Raw genomic sequence first — 12,469 nt, forward strand, 5'->3', positions numbered from 1 at the left:
ATATATTTCTCAATAAGACCACGACGACCATCAAACTTTTTCATAACATTCATCAACCTGCATCTGTTGAACCCTTGGTAAAGTTTACCTGTATGCGGGTATATATACCGGGTGTGTCGCCTGCGTAACAAACACAACACTTCAACACTTTTACAAAACTAAATGTTTGTCTAACTATTCAGTGTGTATCTGATATATCCAACCTATATAATAATGTTTAATTAAGAAATACACTTAGTTGTATTCTTATATATCAAGAAAAGAAGTAAACACTATCCCACACTTATTTATAAGTTATTTCTAAATTTATATCAACCCCGATTAGATCGCACATTTTTACAGTAGAACCGCAAAAATGTACGATAGCTCATTTCGTTCAGTTTTCCCATTGCGCACTCATCGTGTATACATCGTGTGCAAATCGCACAACGTTCCCTCAATTGTATATTGTGAATGTAGCATGAACGAAAAAAAAAAAAAAAAAACAACATATAAATTCATTGCGGAGAGTGACATATCCGTTTATTATCAATGATATTGAATATAATTTTGTCCACTGTCGACCGTAAAGTGTTACATTTATTACAACATTGAGAATTTCATCATTTCTTTCAGGAAATGCATAACAGCTGCCGTATTTATAATGTCGTCCGTTTGTTACCTGCATGTGAAATATTCAAATCAATAGCACATTTTAATATTGCGTCAGAGATATAAAAATCACAAACGCTATAAATGGTAGTTTTTATTTTGAATAGCAGCGGCGGTTGCAGGACACGATTCGTTGTTTTACTGACGTCTACATTTTGCAATAGTTTTTTTCTTTCAATCGCCGTTTTATTTTCCAATTGTGTTCTATTTTCCTATTATTAGCCACTTCAAGATATCAGACAGCTTAGACTATTAATGTGCTACTTGATAAGTATATGATTTCTGCTTCCGGAGCTCTGGTAAAGATTTGCTTGTCATGTCATCTGATTCACAAAGGTGCCGAGATATTCTCGAAGGACGTGTAGATGATGATCGGGAGGGAAGTACCTCGCTAGATCAAGTTTTGTTGGTGTTTCCACTCACCGCTTCTATTATTTGTACGTAGACAATGTCATGTTAGTGTAACAGAGTTATCCCCCTTCTCGGAACTCTTGTCTATATTTGGTAGCGGGGATTTCCATTTTCTGTGTCGTATGCTGAACGTTTCAAGATGTCGGACGTGTTTACATCGCTGAGCGATTCACACAGTACAATTCTAGGAATTGTACCGTCTCTAGTCCCCCAAAGCGTGAGTTTATTGCCCCATACAAGTTCAAGAATTATGTTCTTCCAATTGTTGTAAAACAGTCACTGCCTTTGATACGCTATGCAAGTTGGAACTTATTACCAATCCGCCGATTTTTCCACTGTCCCATTTCGCCCCATAATGTTTTCATCCTGAATCGACCCACTATTTGCTCCCATCTCGATTTCGTGTTCTTTCTGTGTTTTTGCTAAGTATGAGCCGTAGTAGATTTTTCCCAATTACTCGTGTTGTGTGCCCAAATTTTGGTAAGTGACTGATGAGTGTTCATTTTGCTCTTTCAGTTTTTCACTACATACATGCTCACATCCGTAGTCTGATCTATATACATACATCGATCAACATGTTATACTTCGTTTGACTTCTGCGTGTTAGCGACATACTTGAAGTATTGCTTTTTCTGGAATAAAATCGAAGCCAACATTTCTACATGCTTCAAGCGTTCTTCATTTTCATCGATCACAGGCTTGATAGTGAAAAATCTGCTCGGTCTAGAGACGCAAAATGATAAATCTACTCAGTCAAGAGACACAAAGTGAAATACCATCTCGGTCCAGAGGACGCAATGTAGAACATTTATAAGGTCAGCTCGACCCAGAGGAAAGAATTGTTTCAAACTATAGAGTTTCATCATGTCGTTTTCGAACCAACGGGACGAAATTAACCAGGACGATCCTGAACAAATGGATTCAACATCCAAACGGCAACATACTTTGACAGAAAGAGGCCAGTCATTTTTCAGGGAAAGCTTTGATCATAATTTGAATAAACTGACCAAAATTGCTAGGGAAATTGACAGTATTGTTGAATGTGTGGTCCCAACATCCCATGATGCCATTGCTGATTTACAGTCACGTTTAACCGAAACATATAATCGCTACGATAAACTCTGTGTTGAATTGTTAAACTGGTCAAGTACAATACCCCTGAAAGTGCCACGAACAGGCAAGTCTTGCATCTCTGAAAGAGGTCTACGTGATTAAAGTTTCGAAATTAAAAAAACAGCTTGAATACGCGACAGCTGAACTTCGTGACCAACATTCATCTGAGAAACTAACACCATCCCTTGTAAGTTCTAGAAGGTCATCTAAATCAAGTTCTAAAAGATCTTCAGCATCGACGGTATTAGGTCGCCAACGAGCCAAACTGGATGGGGCTAAAGCTAGATTACGTTTCGCGTAGAAAGAAGCTGCTATGAAGCAAGAAGCTGCTCTACTTTCCATCAAGATGGAACTACTAGAAGTAGAAAAGGAGGCTGCAGTCGCGAGTGCAGAGTATGCCGGTATGAAGGAAGAGCTGTATGATGACCGAAAAAGTGGCTCGGATAACGTCAACAGAAGCGACACTATGAATCGGTATTTTGATTCCATGAATCCAGACACTACAGGTAATATACAGGTCAATACCCAACCTGACTATTCGATCCACACTGCTCGTGCACAACCCGCGGATATTGGTAATCCTATCGTGTCGACAATGAATGCACCGACAGCGATACAGCAACCTAGTCATTCCATCTCATCCCCTATTCTTACTGCATTTGATCAGAACAAAGCCCCTATGGGTGAGGAACATGTACATCAAACTGTTGAGTTCGAACCTGGTGTTCAATATTCTAGTAACACGATAAATCCTGCACCTATCCCTCAGACTGTGGTTACTACTGCCCCGTGTTCTGTTATGGTAACTAATCCTACCAGCTTGATATCGAGTTTATTACGTACCAGCATGCCTGCTGCTCCATTACCCAGTTGTAGTACTCAAGTACCTAATCTGGTCACTCACATACCCCCCGATGTATTCAGTGCACTTAATGTTCATGAGAGAAATCCAATTGCCAACGAAATGAATGCATTTTCTAATTATCTGATGAAGCGTGAAATGCTACCTCTGCGGCTGATAGAATTCGGCGATAAGCCCCAGACGTATCAATCCTGGAAGATCAGTTTCGACATCCTCATGGCAGAACTGAGAACAAATCCTAGGGAGGAACTAGATTTGCTGTTGACCTGGGAACAATATCTAAACAGCATGCGATAAGTATAAGGTCTGCGAATTCCAATTGTCCTACACGTGCCGTTGAGATGGTTTGGAAACGTGTAGATGAGCGATATGGAAGTCCTCTGCTTCTAGAGACATCCTTGAAGGCCCGCATAGATGCATTCCCCCAACTGACACCCAAAGACAATGCTCGATTGTATGATTTGGTTGATCTACTTTCCGAAATACTGTCCAGGATGAAGGATACCGTGTACAGTCGTTCACTGAGCTTTTTCGATTCATCTACAGGTATGCGACCTATCATATCTAAGCTCCCCTTCAATCTACAGGAGAAGTGGACTTCTCGTGCCTCGAGCTACAACGCGTCTAATCAAGTGACTCATCTGCCGTTCACGTTCTTGGTAGAATTTATCAACGAGATGAGTCGTACTTATCAACAAACCAGTCAACGTATCTCTAGCGCTCCTAACCGCAACAACGTTAACTCCACGGATGTACAAAAACGAGAGCCGCCATACCGCAAAGACAATGTACGAGTCAAGAAGACTGCCATTGACGCTAACCATGACTATAATAACCATTGTATGCTGCACGGTGCAAGACACAACCTCAACCAGTGCAAATCCTTCCAGAAATTAACCCTTAACGAGAGGAGAAAACTGTTGAAGGATTACGGATTTTGCTTTAAGTGTTGTTTGTCGACGGACCACAGTTACAGAACTTGCGAAGCCATAGTGAAGTGCGACACTTGTGGGAAAACTCATCATGCCACTGCAATGCACATAGATGCCTATTCTTCCCAACATAAGGCAATTATTCAAGATAGGAAATCTTCGGCCCCTGGACAAAACCATGGCGGGGAGGAATCCTTGGTAACCAAATGTACATCTGTATGTGGTCAAAACTTCAACGGGCGTTCATGTGCGAAAGCGTGTCTGGTAAACGTATATCCAGTGGGGAAGCCTCATCTTCGTATCCGATTGTATGCTCTACTCGACGCTCAGAGTATCTCAACTTTAGCGAGAGCGGACTTCTTCGATAGGATGAACATACCCATGTCGACAATGACAACTTATACTCTCACCTCTTGCGCAGGACAGACAACTATGAGTGGTAGGCAAGCGAAAGGATTTGTCAATGAGTCAGCTGATGGTACTTCTAAACTGGATCTGCCAATTATCACAGAATGTAGCGCGATCCCAGACGAGAGAAGCGAGATTCCTACGCCAGAAATTACTCGATACCACAAACATCTCAGAGATGTTCCGATTCCTCCTTACGACCCGGATGCCCACATCCTTCTGCTGATTGGTCGAGACCTGCCAGAGGCGCATCACACAGAAGATCAACGTACAGGTCCTAAAGGTACATCATTTGCTCAGAAGCTTGCACTTGGATGGGTCCTTGTTGGTAATGTGTGCCTGGATAACGTTCATCCTCCAGATAGGCTGAGTGTTTTGAAGACTTCCGTCACCAATTGGACAATTGGACAGCTCCTCTTCCTTTCAGGGAACCTAGGCCTGTACTTCCCAACAACAGACAAGTGGCATTGAAACGAGCACTCATGTTACAATCCAGTCTTCGGAAGAGCCCTGTAAAACGCGAGCATTTCGTCAAGTTCAAGGAACGAATCCTGACTTCCGGTCATGCAGAGGTAGTACCACCAGTAGCAGATGACTCTGAAGTATGGCATCTCCCTCTGTTCGGAGTCTACCATCCGAAATAAGTTGACCAGATACGTGTTGTATTTGATTCTTCTTGCAAGTATGAAGGTATATCCCTCAACAATGTCTTGATGCAAGGCCCTGACTTGATGAATCGACTTGATGGTGTTCTGCTCAGGTTCAGGAAAGAGACGGTTGCTATGGTAGCAGATATACAACAGATGTTCTTCGGGATTACCCCAGATTTTTCTGGCACGCCGGAAACGACGTCGATCAACCTTTGATAGAGTACAGAATGTGTGTACATGTTTTTGGTAACAGTCCTTCGCCGGCTGTTGCCACCTACGGTCTACGGAGATTTGTTGAAGATTGTGACAATCCTTGTGACGTGGACTTGCAGGAGTTCGTGATTCGCAATTTTTACGTTGATGACGGTTAAATGTCCTTTCCCACAGTAACCGAGGCGGTCGACGTTCTTAAGAGAGCTCAGAGAGCACTGTTGGAAGGCGGGAACCTGAAACTCCACAAAATTGCATCCAGTAGTGAAAAGGTGATGTCACAGTTTCCTGCTGCTGATTTGGCTAAGACATTAGAGCCACTAGACTTGACACATGATGAACTGCCACTCCATTATAGCCTGGGTATGGCATGGGAACTATCCACAGATACCTTTACTTACCACACATCTGAAAACCAGAAACCGTTCACAAAGCGAGGTCTTCTTTCAACGGTGAATGGGATTTTCGATCCATTGGGCTTCTTGGCGCCGATTATCATCAAGGGCAAGATTATTATCCGTGATGCTGTGAATGAAGCAAATGGCTGGGACGATCCCTTATTGCCTCACACTGAGAAGGTTTGGAGGTCTTGGACTGAACAGCTGAGCACGCTTTGTGATATACATATCCCTAGATGTTTCCTGACTGTGTCTTTCTCGAAGTGTGTTACAAAAACTTTGCATATCTTCTCTGACGCATCTGAGTTAGCAGTAGCTGCATGTGCATTCCTCAGAGGTATCGACGAGGATGGAGAGTTCTTCACTGGATTTGTCTTCGGGAAGTCGAAGGTTGCGCCGAAGCACGGCCACACAATACCGCGCCTCGAGTTATGTGCTGCTGTTTTGGCTACCGAAATCGGCGAGACGCTTTCGGAACAGTTGGACATTCCCTTCGATCACCTGCGTTATTATTCCGACAGCCGAATAGTGCTTGGATATCTTTCAAATGAACGTAGGAGATTCTATGTTTACGTTTCCAACAGAGTCCCTAGAATAAGGAAAATTTCCTCACCTACACAGTGTAGTGGGGCGGATATGTAACATTTTTTTGTTGAATTGTGCACTTCCGGAAAGAAGCATGATAATTTGGCCTAGGGGTTTTTAGGGTATGCTGATTTCAAAAATTGCGGGAACCACGACCTCACTTCAGCCGTTCCCGCCAAAATTTGAGAAATTCAAAATGGCCGCCATAAAACGTGATTTCGTCCATGAAATTCCTTTCAGTGCCCCGATTTCAATGATCTTGATGTCTATACCTATGTTTTTGAGGTCGAGGAATCTAATAAAACACATGTCAAGACTTATACAGTTTTCCTTCAAATGTTTATCAAAACAAATGTCATAATTCGAATCGATTAGGTGATAAAATGACTGTATTCAATAGAAATACATTTACCAATGTATCTTTCTATTTTTCAGAAACAGGAAGCGTCCATGAAGTGTCGAATCGATTAGGTGATAATATGACTTCGTGTATTCAATAGAAATACATTTAATAATGTATATTTACGTTTTTTAAACACAGGAAAGCGTCTATGAAGTAATGGTCATCTGGTCAATCATCTACCATGTCTAAAAAACTTAAACTCGCTCCTCGGGAATGTGCTTCATTTGTTCAACCGACTAACTGGGACATTTGTGCTCTGTGTCAAGAACATGGTGGAAAACTCATAATCCCATCAGCAACAGGTTACTCGTCTCTGGCAACTAATTTATCTGCCTTTTATGAATTGAAAATGGTGCCCTTGAATATAAACGTATCCCGACTTGATGATGGTGATGGCATGGAAAAGACTATGGTAAAGCATAAAGCACGATGGCATAAATATAAACATTGTTACGTCCTGTGTAATGTTGCAAAGGTCGAGAGAGCCAGGAAGCTGCAAGAAAAAGCTTGTATGGACATGACCGAATCACCGCATAAAAAACACCTGACAACTGAGGGGCGTGCCGCTAGTCTGCAGAAAGGTTCATACACTTCCAGAGGTCAGTGGGCTCATCAAATAACAGCAGCAGCTCTGTTCATCCTGCTTCAGAGGTCTTATGGTGAATATCAAAAGAACACACCAGAAAATGAACAACTATGCTATGATGTGTGGTGTAATGAGATGGCATCAATGCATCCGCAGTTTGATTACTGGTTTAAAGTCTAGCAGTTAGAACGCCTACTCCTACAGTTCCTTAGATCACAGCATCAACCAAATTTTATGTCCTACTTATATTCTCTTGGAAAAAGTATTCCATGGATGTTTACCCTTGGCCTCTTCCACTATTCCCGATGGATGACAATTCATGTCAAAGATCTTCTTGCACTGGAGATTAACAGTCCAGACACCTATGCAGAGTTCCTTAAAGGCAACTTCGTCACTCAGAAATCTACACACAAGTTCTCAGCTCTAGCCCATGACCAGGTTCATGAACAGCTGAATACAATGGTGAAAGGAGATGGTGGTGCTATAGGTATCACAGAGAATGAAGCCGCATTGACACGATGGATGGTAACGGGCCCAGAAACAGCTAGGCTTTTGATTGGGTACTATGAAAAACACTATATGAAAAAAGACACAGATCGCCACCATGAACAGATACCAAGTGTACAGAAGGCGTTCATATCACAAGTCAAGAACGTCATTGATGGAGGAACTAGGAAACCCCTTTGTATATACTGGCACAGATTTGTATACGCTTGACACCAAACGGATAATGCCTGATATCGTTGTAAATAAAATAAAGTCGGCAGAAAGTATTGGCAAAACACAATACCAGAAGTTCGTTGCAGAGCGTATTAATGCTGATTGCACATCATTCCATGACACAATTCACAAAAACAAACTGCCTCTGTTTAATGCTAGTTTGGGAAAGAAGCCTACCAAGTCCGCCCCGAAAATCTCCGACTTGTGTGATGATGCTAATCTCTTCTCACGGATGTACATATCATGCCAAGCTCGAAACAGTGATATGGATGCCTTCTTCATGCATGAAAATCATGCCTGGCCTCCACCACCAGCATCAAATCGCATCATGCACCAATCGACGAAGTCTGACTTGATGGAATGTTTGGAATCGTTGGCACCAAAATCAGAATCTAAACCACATGTTCATGTTAAAATTGTTGATGGCGCTGCCCTTGTTCACACACTTGATCCAAAGAAGTCGAAGAAAATTGTGAAAACATTCCAGAACTATTCACAATTGGTGTTCTTGCCCTCTTTAGAACGCATGCTACAGGATGTTGCACGTTTAGATTTGTTTGGGATATCTATAAGGAAGACAGCCTAAAGTCACAAACACGACAGAATCGTGAAACTGGTAACCAGATTCGAGTGGCCAACAACACTAAAATTCCTGCTAATTGGGAGAACTTTCTTTAGTGTGATTCCAACTTCTTGCCGATGCTGTACAAGAGTTCCAATCCTCCCAAGGAAAACATATCATTTCAACAAAAGTCCAAAGCACTATATCATCTTCCTCTGCTGACCTCTCAGACTGCACTCATGAAGAAGCGGACACCCGGCTCCTGTTTCATGCCTCCCATGCATTCCATCAAGGATTCACTAAAGTGATGATACATGCCACTGATATGGATGTGGTGGTTCTCGCAGTTGCTGTATCAAGCGTCTTCAAAGATTGTGAAATGTGGGTAGCATTTGATCATGGTTCTAAACTGAGATACATCCCCTGTCACCTAATTTCAGCTGAACTAGGCAATGATACATCATGGGGTCTTCTGTTTATGCACGCGATATCAGAATGTGATACTGTTTCTGCATTCTTCAGAATTGGAAAGAAAACAGCTTGGGTTGTATGGCGCAGTATGCTTCAGCTCACAGCTACATTTGTGCATTTATCTCAAGCTCCAACTCAAGTATGTAACCTGGACGAGCGCGACTCGCATAGAATGGCACAAACACATAATATTCAATATATACAAGTTTAATACACTATATACACATTATAAATTGTACACACAAATGTAAATATGTACAACTCACTCACTCATTCAAAACACACACACTTTAATAATTACATATGAAACAGTATAGTCTGTCCTCAACAAATCTGGAAAGAGGTCTGGAAACGTCTCTGGACCGACTAACAACCAGCAATGTTCACAGCATCGAACAGTTGCACATAGGAACGTCTGATGACAAATGTCCAAAGGAATTCATCAATAGAGCACAACTGTCCACACAGCATAGCACCTGCCCACACAGGATATCAGAACATCTGTCCACACAGGACATCATAGCATCTGTCCACACAGGACATCATAGCATCTGCCCACACAGGACATCATAGCATCTGTCCACACAGGACATCATAGCATCTGTCCACACAGGACTGTAACTGGCGGCTGTCCTGGCCCACATATGACTCTGTATTCTATATATGTATGTACTCTGACTGTCTCACATTCGTTCCCGCCATCAACATGGGTAGAACTGCAATAACACAAGACTACGTCTGACTATGCTGACTATATAGTCTATAATGATTCATAAATATTTGTACACAGTATTTCTTCTATTACAACTATTATTTGTGTATATACATTCATCTGCCTACATACAGTAACTGATATGAATCTATTCACTAATTCTACTCTGAATTCCATGTTATTCATTGACATATTGACAAGTTTCGCTTATATTTATTAAATATAAACTAAATTCATATAACAGTTGATATCTTATAGCTATAATAGAGATATATTGAACTGTACTCATATAGCGTTATAAGCATATACATTTATCGATAAATATTCGCCTCAAATATCAAACACAACCGATTTCGGGCATATAATTGCAATATAAAGGCACAAGAAATGATTACAAACTTACCGCAAACTGTATTTTGCGTTGGCTAACCCCATATAAGCAATAACTGACTGCCAAAATTTACACTGCTGCTCTCGCTTACATGTATATTTTCCTTCCGGCGAGACTAATTTCAAATATTCGAACTCGGATCCGGAGAATCCGTATTTATAGAATTTACAGCAAATAATTAAGAAAATAAAAGTACAATATTTAGACGAGATAATACCTGATTTCTTTCATCGAATACATGTACAAATAGTTCAGACATTGTTTTGATATATACAAAAAAGTAAAATATACAAAAGTATGGTTGGGACTGTGACATACGCCCCCGCTTCAAGAAATAACCCTTCTTTTATTTCTCTAACTACATCACAACCATAATAGTCCAAAGTCCAAACTCTACTGAGAAAGTCTGCTCCCACATTGTCTGTTCCTTTGATAGCCTGTATCCGAAATCGATGTGGCTGAAGCTGCAACGCCCACCTCATTAAGCGTGCATTCGTCCCTTTGGATTTGTTGAGATATAACAACGGTTGGTGGTCCGTTTCCAAGACGAACTGACGACCATAGAGATATTTTTAAAATTTGGAAATTCCCCACACAACCGCAAGACACTCTTTTTCAACAACAGAATATGACACTTCACCACCTTTAAGTTTCCTGCTCATGTACGCAACTGGATGTACAACCCCATCCACCTCTTGCAACAGGATAGCTCCGATGCCTTTATCTGAAGCATCAGTCCTCAGGATGAACTCGGAATTCAAATCAGGCAGTTTCAGAACAGGACTAGTCGACAACACTTTCTTCAATTGCACAGAAAGGGAATGCAACATCTTAGAATCAATTCAACTAGAGGCAATTCACATTATTACTGGCCTAAGACGGGGCACCAGTCATGCAATTCTATACAATGAGTCTGGATTAATACCCTTAGCTAAAAGAAGACACTTACATCAAAATATCCATTTTTTAAGATTTTAAATAACAGATGCCCTCCTCATGTATTTGACTCTATCCAACCTTTTATAAACAATAATAATGCTCCTTATCCACTTCGACACAATAGATTGTTTGATGTGCCCCATACAAGAACTTGTCAATATAGCACTAGCTTCTTTCCAAAACTTATGAATGAATGGAATGGCCCATCTTGTCTGTATCCCTCATTAACTTCTATTTATGCGATAAAAAAATCTTTTTTTTATCACAGCAAGCTACCATTCCTCCTTTCCACTGTAATGATACTTTCAAATATAAAGGACAAAGAAAAGCTAACATAATTTTATGTCAACTAAGAAACTCTGCAAGTAATCTGAATTTTGATTTATTCAATTCCCACATTAAAGATAACCCTGCCTGTAACTGTGGCCACCCAGTTGAAGATTGTACCCACTTCTTTTTCCACTGTCCCTTCTTTACTAACCAGAGACAACTCCTCTTTAATTCCCTTTCTGACCTTAGTGATTCTATACCTCCTTCAATTGATACATTTCTCAAAGGTTCTCCTATACTTGATGCAAACATGAATAAATTTATTCTTGATATAGTTCAGAGATTCATAACTGACACTGGTCGCCTATTTTAGCAAATGTACATCCCATTCTATACTTCTATCTTTTCTATCTCTCATTTGTATTTGATGTCTCAAGTGTGGGTCCGCCTGTCCATTTTAGGGACTCAGCTCAGGATTATGTGCAAATGGACTGTTTGAACCTGCAGCCTGTCCCACCACAAATGGACATATTTTGACCCAGTCTTGTAATATCTTGTGATACCTAATTTGTATTTTTTAGTTTATGTTACTGTTCTGGTACTCAATAATACAAACGATGGTGATGCCTATTTTGCATTTCGGTTATATAATCATCCATTTGAATCTATCTTCTACATTCTTATTCCTAATATTATTATTATCTGTTATCTCTAATTTTGATTGATGTGTCTGTATACTTGTTTATGCACTGTAAGGAGAGGGCTTTCATAGGCTCTGCCTGTTGCCCAATTCCTACTGTCAATACCACCATGACAATAAAATATTCTGAAAGTGAACACTTTCTTCAGCGTTTTGAAAGCTAGATCTTGTGGTTCCTTCCAGATAACTGCATTCGGCTGATCTTTCCTAGTGAGGTCCGTCAAGGGTGCTGCAATCGTAGCAAAGTTGGGTACGAATTTCCTGTAGAAGCCCGCTAAGCCGATAAAGAATCGCACTTGCTTCTTAGTCTTTGGTATCTTTGCTTCCCGAATAGCTTTGACCTTATCTGGATTGGGTTGCAAAAGCTGTTGTCCAATCATATGTCCCAAACACTCTAGGCTTTTGAATCCTAACGCACACTTCGTAGGTCTAGCTGTTATCATGGCTTTCCTCAGACGTACAAGCAACTCACGTAGTATTGCAAGATGTTCCTCA

General features: G+C 40.9%; 1 protein-coding gene across 1 annotated transcript; it reads left to right on the forward strand.

Moving 5' to 3' along the window:
* Positions 1 to 5,398: 5,398 nt before the first annotated feature.
* LOC132557590 (uncharacterized) lies at positions 5,399 to 6,277 on the forward strand. The gene has a single exon (XM_060222098.1). It carries the CDS (start codon positions 5,399 to 5,401, stop codon positions 6,275 to 6,277), a length of 879 nt encoding a protein of 292 aa, XP_060078081.1.
* Positions 6,278 to 12,469: the final 6,192 nt, after the last annotated feature.

Source organism: Ylistrum balloti, unplaced genomic scaffold (genome assembly GCF_031769215.1).
Source record: "Ylistrum balloti isolate Yb309-2 unplaced genomic scaffold, AGI_CSIRO_Ybal_v1 Utg370700, whole genome shotgun sequence".
Lineage (NCBI taxonomy): Eukaryota > Metazoa > Mollusca > Bivalvia > Pectinida > Pectinidae > Ylistrum > Ylistrum balloti.

Bases quoted from the DNA above. Each gene is read 5' to 3' on its own strand.
- LOC132557590 (XM_060222098.1), top strand. From the start codon at position 5,399: ATGTCCTTTCCCACAGTAACCGAGGCGGTCGACGTTCTTAAGAGAGCT.